The 15,461-nt window shown below is 43.6% G+C and overlaps 1 protein-coding gene and 1 long non-coding RNA gene across 11 annotated transcripts in view; one reads left to right on the forward strand and one right to left on the reverse strand.

The window, feature by feature from the left end:
* The window catches only part of LOC145425134 (uncharacterized), a 323,553-nt gene that overhangs the window by 237,529 nt on the left and 70,563 nt on the right, over positions 1–15,461 (forward strand). The gene's annotated exons all lie outside the window — the stretch shown is intronic.
* LOC113011482 (NACHT, LRR and PYD domains-containing protein 3-like) overlaps positions 1–15,461 on the reverse strand; it is a 102,794-nt gene that overhangs the window by 62,957 nt on the left and 24,376 nt on the right. For 9 of the 10 annotated variants that reach the window (XR_013905065.1, XR_013905064.1, XM_080296928.1 and 6 more), the window contains 5 exons: positions 13,062–13,180; positions 10,815–12,957; positions 8,100–8,273; positions 4,999–5,172; positions 4,642–4,854 (listed from right to left, as the gene is read on the reverse strand). Coding sequence is in view for 8 of the 10 variants with exons in the window: in XM_080296928.1 (XP_080153054.1) it covers positions 4,642–4,854; positions 4,999–5,172; positions 8,100–8,273; positions 10,815–12,957; positions 13,062–13,180 (2,823 nt within the window). In the remaining 2 variants the exon portion in view is untranslated. The remainder of the gene's footprint in view (positions 1–4,641; positions 4,855–4,998; positions 5,173–8,099; positions 8,274–10,814; positions 12,958–13,061; positions 13,181–15,461) is intronic. The other variant, XM_080296938.1, reaches the window with a different exon arrangement.

Below are 15,461 nucleotides of genomic sequence, written 5' to 3' on the forward strand. Positions count from 1 at the left end.
TGCCTGAGAGGATCGTCCACAAGATGGGAGCTGAGGCCAGGAGAGGGACTTCAGGAGTATCAGAGATCATCTTCAGCACAGCGGACATCACACAGAGAGCTGTGCTACTGAGCTTCCAAGAGATCAAGAGGAGACTTCCCACAGCAAGATTTTAAATAAAATAAAAGATTCAATGTTGACGCTGAGGAAGACAACTAAGGTGTACGACGTGCTCTGCCTTAAATCTTCAGCAGCGTTGGAACATGAAAACTCGAGGGATGAGGAGAGCGTGCCAAGCTCCATCAACAGCGCAGAAGGAGTTCGAGGATGACATCATGATTCTGTGAAAAGCACAGGAACCAGAAGCTATGGTGGTGATAACAGCAGTTTCCTATGAGGTCTGCAGCTTTGGAAATAGCTGAGACCCATGTTGACAAACAACAAAACAAACTGGTATGTTTGAATGTCTATTCTACATACATTTGGACTCTGGTCCTATGGACAATGATGGAAACAACTGGAAGAGACATTTATGACGCCCTGCAGAACTCAAACCACTCTGCAGAGAGACATGTGATTTGCACACCCGGAGGAAGCATCACCAAGCTGAGATGTTTTTGAAAATGTTACTTTCTTATTTTCACTATTAAATTAACAATTTCTTTGTTTGCTTGTAGGATGCAGTTTGCCATGAGATGAGATCAATGAGGAATGGGATAACCGCTAATACATTTGTTAAACTGTGTAGTTTTTCAGTAATTTAGGGTGATTTGACATATGCTGCATATAACAATGTTTGCATTGAAACTGTCAGACATGAGGTATTCATAACTGGGAACTTTTCTAGCATAAAGGTCAAAAAGGGGGGAATGATAGAGTCGTATTGTTGATTGTCATTTATGCTTAGGAAACATTTACTCACATATGCTTAGGAGTATATAATCATTTGTAGATTGAAAGAATGTCTCATGAGGGGAGTGCGTTCACTCCTCTACAGAGTGTCCTTGGTATAAATCACATACTCCCTAGGAGAGTTTATCTTTTCTTATTAATTTATGGTATAGCAAGCACACGTATATCTGTTTAAGTATAAGAGCCTTTTGTTAGATGGACCCAGACGTCCTGGCACCAGCTTTAGGGAGTCTTCACAGGGTCACATCTTGACCTCACACAGATCACACACACACACACACACATACACACACACACACACACACACACACACACACATACACACACACGGTACTCTTTGTGTGTATGTAGACGTCATATGTTAATGAACCTATGCATATTCATGTAACCTCAATAAAAGAACAGTGGTACGGAGAACGGACGAGAGCAACTGGGGTCAGACGAGGGAACGGCGTCTGTCCGGTTTTCTCCCGTGCACGAGTACCATGAAGAATTTTGCCTACTTGTGTCTTGCTTTTGCTGTGTAGTAAATTGTCCTCAACGTTCCAACGGATAGGTACAAGCTACAAACCTATCACTTCCACACCTGGTGGAAAAAAAAAAAACACACTCTTTAACAGATGCGCTGAGTGTCAGGTTATATGGTTGATTGTTATTTATGCTTAGAAATATTTACTCATATATGCTTAGAGTTTATAATCGATGTCATATTGATAAGGGTCTGATCCTTAGTAGTCTGCAAAGACTTTGTGTGCATTCCAAAGTGTTCTGGCACACACACTCAGATCCTAGGGTCATGGAAAGAGGCCTATCTTCTCTTGCTGATATATGGTATGGCAAACACATCTATATCTGTTTTAGTCTAAGTGCCTTTTGTTTAGATTAAGTTGTTTAGGGAAGTCGTTTATGGGGTCACATTCTGACCCCCCCCTCACACACCCCTACACACACACACAGATGGCACTCGTTGTTCACATGTGTACCTATGTTAATGAACCTATGTATATTCATGTAACCTCAACAAAAGAGCAGTGTTACGAGGGAGCGGATGAGAGCAACTGAGGTCAGGCGAAGGAACGGCATTTGTGCAGTTGGTCTTCCTCGTGCACGAGAAACATAAAGAACTTTGCCTACTCGTGTCTTGCTTTTACGTGTAGTAGAAATTGTCTTGTTCCAGCGGCAGGTTTGTGCTAGACAGACCCATCACTGAGGAAGTCCAACCTGTGGTTATGGGGGGCACATCAGCACCAGGCTTTTGATGGTATCAAAAACAAACTGACAACAACCCCAGGGATTGTTCGGTTTGAACTAAATGTTGAGACATGCAGGTCAGCTGGTTCATCCTTGTATGGTATAGGAGCTGTGCTTCTCCAGCAGCAAGCTGACTGAGGATTGAATGGCAGTATATGCTTCAAGAGCAGTCAGCATGACAGAGCAGCAATATGCTCAGTTTGAAAAAGAGGCGCTTGCTTCAACATGGGCCTGTGAGAAATTTGCCGAGTTCCTGATTGGAAAACATTCCACACTGAACAGACCACAAACCTGTAGACTGCTTCATTGGCTCCAACAGCCTGGATGAGCTTTCACCTCATATACTCGTCTATGCAAGTGATTAATGAGGTTCTCTTATACCAGGGGTCAGAAACCTTTAACACCCAAGGAGCAATTTAGACCTGGTTCCCACGCAAAAGAAAAAACTGGGAGCCGCAAATACTTTTTGACATCTAAAATGAAGATAACACTGTGTATATTATTTTTTACCTTTATGCTTTGTGTGAACAACTAAGATTTGTTGCTTATTAAATCCACGAAGTGCTACAGAGAAAATTACATTTTATTTATGTAATTAACACATTTTGAACTCTTAAAGAAATATAACAAAAGCAAAGACAACTAGCTGAACTAAAATGATCCAGCAAACAAAAACTATTGTGAGCCGCCACCCTTATATCGTCTTTGGGCTTTTGGAGCCTTGACCTGACTTTTAAAAAATGGAAAACAAAAAGCACTATGCTGCTAAAAAAAGAAAAGAAAAATAGATATTTGCAAAATTCTGCCTAAATATGTATTTTACCTGGTTAATGTGTGTGGCGGGACGTGGTCTGCAGTGCTGCAGCAGGGGAGGCACCCGCAATCACGCCTTGCGGCCTTAACGTCTGTGCGATCTATGCTGTTGTGTTGTTGTTGGTATATGACGGGCTGTGAGCTGAAAAGCTGCAGCCGGCTGTGTGCGCACAGCAACCGTGTGTGTAAAGTGGTCAATAAAGAGATGCTGAAAAGCGCGTTCATGCAAACACCGTCGGGTCTGCCGTGATATGTTTACAACGGGACTTCTGCTCCTGAACCTTTGCGCACAGCGTCTGCAAATCGGGGCTGTACGAAGTCACTTTCATCTTTACGCAGGACTGTAAGCTGTCATCGGTGAGGCGTGAGCGGTGTTTGTTTTTAACACAGTTCACGGTGGAGAACAGCTGCTGACATAATGTGGATCCGAAGGTCCATAATTGGCCTACCTGGGGTTGAAAGTCTCGGTAAATGCATAGCGTTTTGGCGGGTATACCGACTTCCGCGAGTTATTTTGAGCGATGAAAAAAAATAATAGAATGCTGCTGTCATCATCATGTACCATTGTCTTCCTTCCTTTATATTTTGTGTTCAATAAATCACCTTCACGACTGCCTGCGTTTGGATCCTCCTTTACCTTTTCCACACGGCTCTTCTCACTTGCCGTGACAGTAGAGACCAGCCAGATATGGATCCAGCGGCATTCACCCCACCCATGGAGCTTCGAGAGTTCATAACGGACTCAGCTTCAAAATTAATCAACCTGTGGCGAGACCACGAGGGAGAAGTGTTTCTCTACCCTCTAGAAGCCAGGCTACAACAGCTTATTTCCAGTTATCCCTGGCTATTGGACTCACTGCACCCGCTGGTACAAAACTTCATTCTCCACGAACTCCACCTTCACCCCACCGCTGCTACCGCTCGCCCGCTCGCTTCCACGTAGGACGTGCCGTCTGAACCACCGGACGAGGAATTACCCAGCCCGTCGGAGCCATCTCCAAAAAGAAAGCAACGTTCGCACCGTCGGCGCAGCACCCCACAGCCGGATGTCGGGACATGTAAGCCACCGGCAGTGGTGAGTGAGAGGGACACCGTTTCTGCTTTGTCAGAAACAAGGACAATTTATTCTGGGGCCATTTTCTGTGTTTCCACTGAAGATAATAATAATGTAATTATTGTTCCCCGTGGGGAAATTGTTCTCTGCATTTAAGCTATTCACTCAGTGAAGCAGTGGGCAGCCACCGTTGCTGTGTGTACAGTCGGCCCCCAGAACTGTTTGCCTGTCGCCACCGTTGCTGTCCGCACGGCCGGCCCCTGACCTGTTTTGGCTCTTGTGCTGTCGACCTCCGGGTCGACCCCCTGAACTTTTCATGGACTCCTATTGAGCGCTGGTTTGGTTTTGTTTTTGATCTGTTTTCCTGTGTTCTTGGAATGTCTTGTGTTTTTTGGACTGATTTGGACTCTTGTGCTCCTTGTTTTTTGTTTCTTTTGTGTCTCCCTGCTGTCATCATCATGTATCATTGTCTTCCTTCCTTTATGTTCAGGTTTGTGTTCTTATTCATGCTCAGTAGTTTAGTTGTCCCAGTATAGTTTAGTTCTCCATTTTTCCATTTGCATATCTATATTTTGTGTTCAATAAATCACCATCACACCTTCACGACTGCCTGCGTTTGGATCCTCCTTTACCTTTTCCACACGGCTTTTCTCACTCGTTGTGACAACTTGTACGTGGAGTTGGTCATAGCAGCAAAGAGAGTCAGCTGTGGATTATTCATTTTTGTGTAACAGTTAATCAGGGTCCCGTCTCTCTGAATCAGGAAAGGTCGGCAGGCCTCGTGTGGGCCGTGGCCCATACGGTGAGTATCACTGTTTGAACATTGTTCTCCTATAGTCAATGGACTAAACATGAGAAGAAGAAAACAAACTTTACCATGAAGATCCTCAGTGTGGATCAGTATACTATCAGCCTTATATCTGCAGTTTAGTGTCAGCACAACTTTCACATCATATTCATCTCAGCAAAACTGAAACATGGTGACTGACCTCAGAGTTTCAAGTCCACATCCTGGACTCTCCAGAAAACAACACAGATGCTTCACTCCTGAATCCTGCAGCTTGTTTGAGCTCAGGTCCAACTCTCTCAGATGGGAGGGGTTGGACTTCAGCACTGCTGCCAGAAAATCATAGCTGATCTCTGACAAACCACAGTCCATCAATCTGTATAAATAATGAAAGATTTAAGTTTATTAGACAAAGTGTGTGCTTGAAATCATTCAGTGTTTCATCATCTGTTCAGAGCTGAAGAAGGTTCAGAATGTATAAGTTTAGAAAATGGAAACTCCAAACAGCTGAAGCCAACAGGAAGCAGCTTCAAACAAACAACAAGAGAAAAATCTCTGAATGTTTCACATTAAAGTCATGGATTTCTAATAAGACTATTTTAAACCCGTTGTAGTCCCACACGTGGGATATTTTGTCCTCTGCTTTTAACCCATTCACTCAGTGAAGCAGTGGGCAGCTACCAGTCCAGCACCTGGGGAGCAATATGTAGTGATGCTACGTTGCTCCCATGAGCTTGTTCTACTTTCATTCAGATATAAACTGTTACAGTCTGCTGATTATTTCTTTGCCTCCATCACAGGTATCTTTATCCTTTTCTTCACTCTCATTGGTTCTTTGTGTGCTTTTTTTTACAACAGTAGTCATTGTGATTGTTCAAAGAAGACAAAGAGCTGTGACTAAATGTAGCTCCTAAAGCAGTAGGGATGGGTATCATTTAGGTTATATCCAATACCGGTGCCAAATCGGTACTTTTGAAATGGTGCCGGTGCTTAAACGGTGCTCGAACAGGTACTTAAAGAATGGAGAACACAAATTTTGTCCAAAACCCTCTTCTGTTTTTATTTTTAGCAGTCTCTTTTTTTCTGCAAAATGATAAGAACCGTCCAGCCCCACGCACGGGGCGATCCACTAATCCGCTAATGAAGCTTTACCATACCCGCAGTAGATGTCCTCGGTGTGAGGTCTTGCAGCAAGCTATCAAATACGTTGCTTTTCTTGGCTTTTAAACAAACGCTATGTGTCGCCAGGTGTTTCATCAGATTTGAGGTGTTACCTCCTTTGCACAGTATCACCTTAACCTCTTAAGCCCCAAAGGGGTATCTGAGCTTCCTGCTCGAAAATGCAATGCCCAAATTTAATTGATTATTTCTCTGCAATTTCAAACTCTGTCCTCACAATCTTGGTATCAAAATAAAGTTAACACTTGTGAAATTTCATCAGAGGTGTAAATTTTTAGCATATAACCCTTTTAAAAATATGCCTCAGTTAACATTTCATTAAAGATATTAGGTAACCAACATATAGACGTCATCTGTGCAAAGATTTATGTTTCTAAAATGAAACAGTGAAAAATTAAAGCCCTTTCAATACATGAATATCCAGACGTTGTACAAAAATGTCCAATTTTGGCACACAATTGGACACCAGCCCAGTGATTTTTTAGGTATTTAAGAGCATAAATTAATTAATTTTATTAACAAGCCTAAAAATGCTTTTTTTAAAGTATATTTTTGAAGATTTAACTATACATCTACATGGTAATGGCCCTTTTCTGCTGTGCGCATGGAGCGTTTAATTGGCCTCTGGCCCTTTAAACTCTGAGGGGCTGTAACTTCGGTTTCTTTTGGTCAATTTGTAAGATTGACACCTCTTTTTAATCGTTTGAGCCAATAGAATCACAGTAACGATGCTACGTTCACGTTACTTCAACCAATCAGACATTCCAAGGCCAAAACCCACGTGGGCCCAAATTTACTGCATATGACGTCTGTCCAGTCAAGTGTCTGTAGGTGGGTCTTAAATGGAGTTTGTTGATGGAAAACGGCTCTGATGCGGCTAGGTAGGCATGGTAACTGCTGATAATCACATGGCTACCGGCTACCACTGAGAATAACGGAAGAAATCTGGACGGTAAGCCAATTTCTGTCTTAGCTCATTTGCGCCACTGTGTGTTTTTGTGGTCTTCTTTTGCGGCTCATTCAGTGAATTTTGGTCAAAGCATGGTGAAACTTGGTGTTTGGAATTGGTGATAGCTCTGGAAGATAACCAGCCTATCTTTAGTCGGTTACATGAAGTCTGGAGAATTTCAGGTTCGGCTTTGTTTGTTTAGCGGACTTGTGCGCATTTACTGTATGTTTAGCTTTTGTTTCACAGATATTCTCTTAGATATTCTCTGAAATGTTTCCCACTGTTGGACTACACTTCACAGTTTCTTCATAATGGAGATCTCCTGTGGAGTCCATCTGTGCACACACAGTACTACAAAACTCATCTCATACTGAACACACACACTTTGCAAGAATCATCAGTACTGTTTCTCAGGTTGGTGTTAGTCATTCTACAACTGCACATGAATTATACTTCATACACAGACCCCCACAGTCTCTGATTGCTCTGAAATCTCACTGACAGCCAACAGAAATACAGACTGACGGTCTCTGTGGGGTTAGGCAGTGAACTACTCACGCTGCTTTCAAGTGCATCACAAACTATTGGAATTGGATCCAACTTTGTGAAGCAGATTTATTCTCAGCTGCTGTTTTGAACATTTGTCATTTCGTCATGAACTGCATTAAACTCTAAATAACACACCTGACCACAGCAGCTGTGTGTGTTGTCTCTGTAGCAGTTATATCAGCTTCTGATACCATGAACATCATCACAGCTCCTTACTTCACCTTTATTAGCTTTGACATTCATGTCTTTCTTTTCTCTCTCGCTCTGTTTCCACACAAGCTCAAAGTCTCTGCAGCCCGTTTTTATCTGCCATCACCAGACCTTCAAAAGCCTCGTTCACATCCCTCACACACTCTACAGCCTCATCTTCACTGACTATCTCCCCATCAGCACTACACTTCTGTCAATCTTTAAATGAACCCTACTCAAGTCTGTCACTTCTATTTGGAGCCAAAAGGATAAACTCTTTTTCAGTTGTTTGGAAAGACACAAAATTTCTGAAAGCACTCAAACTTCTTCACATTTGTGTCCAGACACATCCTGAACATTTATGAACTAAAGAATGTTTCAAACATCAAAGATCTGAAATATAGAAAAACAACAACAGCTGCAGTCAGTGAACTCACCTCAGAGTCTCCAGTCGACAGTTTGGACTCTCCAGTCCAGCACACAAAAGCTTCACATCTGAATCCTGCAGGTAGTTTCCACTCATGTCCAGCTCTGTCAGATGGCAGGGGTTGGACTTCAGAGCTGAAGCGACAACTTTACAGTGAGTCTCTGGGAGGTCACACTCAGCTAGTCTGCGATCATAGAAAATATAAAATGTGTTATTATAAAAGCAGAAAATCTGCATTATAAACACAGACTGAATGTATAAGAAGACAAAACAGAGTGAGGTCATAATCTGATAAACATCTGGTCTTTACATCTGTGCTTCAGCTCCTCTTACTGTGTTTGACATGACACAATGATTGAGTCTCTCTCAGACCTGCAGACTTTTAATGAGAATCTTTGTTTGGCTTTAATCTGCAGATGAAGGAGTAAGATGGTGTCACATTTAGGCTTCCATAGTGTCCACAGTCTATCACTGAGATCTGATCCAGAGTCAGAGTGAAGACACACATTTGGACTGTTTCCTGTTTTGACTCCAGAACATTTTGAATGAGTTCAGCTCAGTGAAGAGTTCCAGCTGGAAAGATGATCTCTGTTTGCTACCTGCTGTCAGGTACGACTGTTCACGTCCACACGCAGGAAAAACCTGCTGACTGTTTCCAAATGCAGCAGAAATCTCATCACTGGACAATAATGATGAATGAACTCAGAGCTGCTGATATCAGATCTGATTTCAGGGGAACTAAACAAAGAAATGATTGGCTCATTTTAGCTTTCTGAGCCATTAGTCTGCTGGTATATCGCTAGTTGGCAGAAAAAGATTTGTCTTCCTGTTCTGGGCTTCAGTGTTTATGAGTCCAGATCCAGGTGACAGCAAGTCAAAATGATGTTACCTGTCTGTGTCCAGCAGCAGCCTGTATTCACTTTGAATATTGTTATAACCTGACATGGATCAGTTTGTCCTTGATTGGTTTGTAAATGTCACTGTTTCCATTGGACCTGAGTGACGTACAAAGACAGAGAGGGAGAGAAAGGAGAGAGAGGATGGAGGCAGCAAAGAGAGAGCAAACACAAACAGGTGAGAGTGGACAGGTGACCAAGGTCAGCAACCAATCAGAAAGCTTCTTTTTGACCCACATTCACTGATGATGACTGCACATAACCAAGCAGTGTGTTACTCTGACATCAAATATGGATCCTGCTCTTATAATAATGATCATCAGATGATATTATTGTGTTATTTTGAAGCTGAAATGTTTGTGTAATTATCAGTGAAAGAAGCAGTGAGGAGGATGGAGAGAGAGAGAGGACAGAGGGTGACGTTAGAAACACTAAAATGATTTTTCATGGATTTCATGGATGATTTGAGTGATTTGAAGCAGGACACTTAAACATGTCAGTGGACGTCCTAAAGAACATATTCACTGATATGAAACGTGTCACTGCACAGGATTAATATCAGTGTAAACATGGTGGAAACAGCTGTGACTGCATGGATGTGACACACTTCAAATCTGTTCTCCACTCTTGGCTTTGGGATCCATGGAGCTGCTGCTGAGTCTGTACAATAAAGGATGGTGTGGAAGGTTGCAGCGTACGGACACAAACACAAACACGATCTGGGGCGATCGTGGCTCAAGAGTTGGGCGTTCGGCTTGTAATCGGAAGGTTGCCGGTTCAAGCCCCGGCTCCGACAGTCTTGGTCGTTTTGTCCTTGGGCAAGACACTTCACCCGTTGCCTACTGGTGGTGGTCAGAGGGTCCGGTGGCACCAGTGTCCGACAGCCTCGCCTCTGTCAGTGCGCCCCAGGGTGGCTGTGGCTACACTGTAGCTTGCTATCACCAGTGTGTGAATGGGTGGATGATTGTGTATAGTGTAAAGCGCTTTGGGGTCCTCAAATACAGACCATTTACTTTGTGATTACATCCTCTATAAAGTACTGATGACATCATGACGTTTGGCGAGGAACAGCCAAACACACAGCAGTGAATTCCATCAGCAGAAAATAGGGACGACATTTCACCAGCAACAACTAAACAGTGAACAATCAGATTAATTAGTGATTAATGAGGACATGAAGTCAGACATTGGTCATTAGGAGCAGCAGCAGGAATGAGAGTGAATCCATGAGCTGCTGTGACATCAGCTCACATATTTGACACATGTTCCGTCCAGATGTCAGCAGTCTTCTCACTCAGTTTGTCCCACTGTTGGCAGTAAGAGAGCACAGCTGGTTCACCTCTGAGCCCTCACTCTGAACCACAGCTCTATCACTCATCAATACATCACACTTTAATCACACTGAACCAGAGTCTTCCTCAGCACCTTCACCCTCACTCACCATGTTTATACCACTAAACTCTATGTCTGTAGTTCCTGTCTGTAGTCAGAGGAGAAGCTCAGACAGTGACTGCTCTGGATATTTGTCACTGTTTTTATTTCTGTCTCTCTAACAGGAGCGTCTGAATGACCAACAGCAGATTTAAAATAGTGCCCCCTAATGACACAACACAGGTACTACATGTAGATGTGAGTCTACAACACACAGCGTATGACTACCAATGCAGGATCATGCTAAGAGCACACACACACATTTCCTGATCAACACAAAATATAATTTTATCTGAGAAACTCAAACTAATGAGAGTCGTTTAGTACTGTGTATATCTGAAGAACTAAACTACTAATCTACACTGATCAATGATGTTAATGATCACATCTGGACTCACCGAGCCTTTCTGCAGTTCCTCACAGCTGGAATCAGTCTCAGTCGTCCCTGCAATGATGTGTTGTACTTCTGCAGGTCCAACTCATCCAGAACCTCCTCTGACATCTGCAGCATGAAGGCCAGAGCTGAGCACTGGATCTCAGAGAGTTCCTTCTCTGACCTGTTCTCTGACTTCAGGAACTCTTGGATCTCCTGATGTACTGAGAGGTCATTCATCTCCATCAGACAGTGGAAGATGTTGATGCTTCTGTCAGGAGAGATTTCCTCACTGTTCATCTCCTTTAGGTTTTTGATGACTCTTTGGATGGTTTCTGGACCATTCTCTGTCTGACCCAGCAGACCTACTAAGAGTCTCTGGTTGGACTCCAGACAGAGGCCATGAAGGAAGCGAACAAACAGGTCCAGGTGGCCATTTTTACTTTGGAGGGATTTTAGCATGACTCTGCTCAGGAAACCATCCAAAAAAGAGTTGTCTGCATCATCCTCATCCCTGTGACTACCATCATCATCATCATCATCCTCATAATCATCCCTGTCACTACCATCATCATCATCATCATAATCATCCCTGTGACTACCATCATCATCATCATCATCCTCATAATCATCCCTGTCACTACCATCATCATCATCATCATAATCATCCCTGTGACTACCATCATCATCATCATCATAATCATCCCTGTCACTACCATTATCATCATCACTATGACCACTATCATTATACTCCTCCTCATTCTGGCCTCTCAACATGAAGTTCTCCAGATGGCTATTTTTACTTTGGAGGGATTTTCTCATGACTTTCTCATCCAAAGAGGACTCTTTATATTTGTTCCCAAAGAAGTTCCTCAGCACCTCTGTCTTCCTGTTGGTGTGACAGTGGAACATGTAGACAGCAGCCAGAAACTCCTGAATGCTCAGATGAACAAAGCAGTAGACTGGTTTCTGGAAGATCACACACTCTCTTTTGAAGATCTCTGTACAAACTCCTGAGTACACCAAGGCCTCTGTCACATCCAGACCACACTGCTCCAGGTCTTCTTGGTAGAACATGATGTTTCCTTTCTCCAGATGTTCAAACGCCAGCCTCCCCAGCTTCAGAAGAACTTCCCTGTCAGCCTCCGTCAGCTCCTGTGGACTCGTCTCACGTCCCTCATGGTACTTGTTCTTCTTCCTCTTTGTCTGAACCAGCAGGAAGTGTGAGTACATGTCAGTCAGGGTCTTGGGCAGCTCTCCTCTCTGCTCTGTAGTCAACATGTGCTCCAGAACTGTAGCAGTGATCCAGCAGAAGACTGGGATTCTACACATGATGTGGAGGCTCCTGGATGTCTTCATGTGGGAGATGATTCTGCTGGACAGCTCTTCATCACTGAATCTCCTCCTGAAGTACTCCTCCTTCTGGGCGTCAGTGAAGCCTCGTACTTCTGTTAGCCTGTCGACACATGTAGGAGGGATCTGATTGGCTGCTGCGGGTCGGGAAGTTATCCAGACGAGAGCCGAGGGAAGCAGATTCCCCCTGATGAGGTTTGTCAGCAGCTGGCTGACTGATGACTTCTGTGTGACATCAGACAGCAGCTTCCTGTTGGTGAAATCCAATGAAAGTCTGCTTTCATCCAGGCCGTCAAAGATGAACAAAAGCTGAGAGACAGCCAGCTTCTCTGCTGTGACCTTCTGTAATGTTGGATGGAAAACATGGAGCAGCTCGAGAAGACTGTACTGCTCATCCCTGATCAGGTTCAGCTCCCTGAATGAAAGCAGAACCACCACACTGACATGTTGGTTCTCCAAGCCCTCTGCCCAGTCCAGAGTGAACTTCTGCACTGAGAAGGTTTTTCCAACACCAGCCACGCCGTTGGTCAGAACCACTCTGATGGGTCTCTGTTGGTCAGGTAAGACTTTAAAGATGTCCTGGCACCTGATTGGAGCGTCATGGAGGGCATCCGTCTTGGAAGCTGTCTCCAGCTGCCTCACCTCATGTTGGGTATGAACCTCTTCGCTCTGTCCCTCTGTGATGTAGAGCTCAGTGTAGATGGTGTTGAGGAGGATTCTACTTCCTGTTACATCACTTCCTTCAGTCACACGTTCAAATCTCCTCCTCAGACTGATCTTATGTTCATCTAAAACCTCCGACAGACCAACATCTCCTGAAAGAAAGAAAAACACAAAGAAAACTCTTCAATGTCTAAACAACAACAAGAAGCCCAGTTTTCAGAAATGAGTCCATCAGCAGACAGATGTTCAGTCTTACTTTGTACACAGCTGCTCTGACTGGCTGTCTGCAGTCCAGCTCTGGATCTTTCTCCACACTGGGGACAGGACAAGTCTCCTGATGAAGCAGACTGGTACCAGTATGAGCAGATGCAGTGTCTGCAGAACCAGAAACATATCCAAGGTGAGCAGGTTCCCCTACAGCATAAACTCTAAGCAGCTAAAACATGAATGAATGTAAAAAGTGTCCCAGCTTTCAGTCAGACTGTACTCGGTGCCACATTACAGATGTGGTTTCTGACAGCTGCAGGATCAAACACACACAAATACAAACATCTTTGTCTTTGCTGCTTCTTTATTATTTAACACAACATGTAATCCTTGTCTGAGTTGAGCATTAGTTATGCAGCCTTTAGCATTAGCATTGTTAGCATATCTGCAACAGAAACATGGTCAGAAACTGTTGAGAGGGGCTACCACAGGGAGAGGAGAAGTTATTACAATCAACCCACTGCTGACTCTGTCACAGTCAGGGGCTGATGCAGTGGGCCAACCCTCTCCCACTCAGTCTGAGGGGAACCCACACTGCACACTGGTCCTAATGTCAAATCAAACAACAGTTACGAAGAAGGAGGAGAGGTAGGAAAGTCTGGGGAAAGGAAGCAATCAAAGGGAACACTAACAGATCAGCTTCTGTACTGTCTCTGGGTTCTCCTGGTGACTCTCCGGTCCACACTGGCTCCAGTAGCGCCAGTATTTATTCATTTTTCATTTATATGTGTGATTCTCCTGTTCTTTTCCCGCAACCTCATTTTGATCAGGACAAGTTTTCCTCTGAGTTAAACTAATCAGACTTTTTTCTGTGTGAAGCAGCTGTGAGATAAAGGCTCCAGGACGTCTACATACAGGGAGTGCAGAATTATTAGGCAAATGAGTATTTTGTCCACATCATCCTCTTCATGCATGTTGTCTTACTCCAAGCTGTATAGGCTCGAAAGCCTACTACCAATTAAGCATATTAGGTGATGTGCATCTCTGTAATGAGAAGGGGTGTGGTCTAATGACATCAACACCCTATATCAGGTGTGCATAATTATTAGGTAACGTCCTTTCCTTTGGCAAAATGGGTCAAAAGAAGGACTTGACAGGCTCAGAAAAGTCAAAAATAGTGAGATATCTTGCAGAGGGATGCAGCAGTCTCAAAATTGCAAAGCTTCTGAAGCGTGATCATCGAACAATCAAGCGTTTCATTCAAAATAGTCAACAGGGTCGCAAGAAGCGTGTGGAAAAACCAAGGCGCAAAATAACTGCCCATGAACTGAGAAAAGTCAAGCGTGCAGTTGCCAAGATGCCACTTGCCACCAGTTTGGCCATATTTCAGAGCTGCAACATCACTGGAGTGCCCAAAAGCACAAGGTGTGCAATACTCAGAGACACTGCCAAGGTAAGAAAGGCTGAAAGACGACCACCACTGAACAAGACACACAAGCTGAAACGTCAAGACTGGGCCAAGAAATATCTCAAGACTGGTTTTTCTAAGGTTTTATGGACTGATGAAATGAGAGTGAGTCTTGATGGGCCAGATGGATGGGCCCGTGGCTGGATTGGTAAAGGGCAGAGAGCTCCAGTCCCACTCAGACGCCAGCAAGGTGGAGGTGGAGTACTGGTTTGGGCTGGTATCATCAAAGATGAGCTTGTGGGGCCTTTTCGGGTTGAGGATGGAGTCAAGCTCAACTCCCAGTCCTACTGCCAGTTTCTGGAAGACACCTTCTTCAAGCAGTGGTACAGGAAGAAGTCTGCATCCTTCAAGAAAAACATGATTTTCATGCAGGACAATGCTCCATCACACGCGTCCAAGTACTCCACAGCGTGGCTGGCAAGAAAGGGTATAAAAGAAGAAAAACTAATGACATGGCCTCCTTGTTCACCTGATCTGAACCCCATTGAGAACCTGTGGTCCATCATCAAATGTGAGATTTACAAGGAGGGAAAACAGTACACCTCTCTGAACAGTGTTTGGGAGGCTGTGGTTGCTGCTGCACGCAATGTTGATGGTGAACAGATCAAAACACTGACAGAATCTTTTGAGTGTCCTTGCAAAGAAAGGTGGCTATATTGGTCGCTGATTTGTTTTTGTTTTGTTTTTGAATGTCAGAAATGTATATTTGTGAATGTGGAGATGTTATATTGGTTTCACTGGTAAAAATCAATAATTGAAATGGGTATATATTTGTTTTTTGTTAAGTTGCCTAATAATTCTGCACAGTAATAGTCACCTGCACACACAGATATCCCCCTAAAATAGCTCAAACTAAAAACTACTTACAAAAACATTCAGCTTTGATATTAATGAGTTTTTTGGGTTCATTGAGAACATGGTTGTTGTTCAATAATAAAATTACTCCTCAAAAATACAACTTGCCTAATAATTCTGCACTCC

Source organism: Astatotilapia calliptera, chromosome 3, assembly GCF_964374335.1.
Source record: "Astatotilapia calliptera chromosome 3, fAstCal68.1, whole genome shotgun sequence".
In the NCBI taxonomy this organism is placed as follows: domain Eukaryota; kingdom Metazoa; phylum Chordata; class Actinopteri; order Cichliformes; family Cichlidae; genus Astatotilapia; species Astatotilapia calliptera.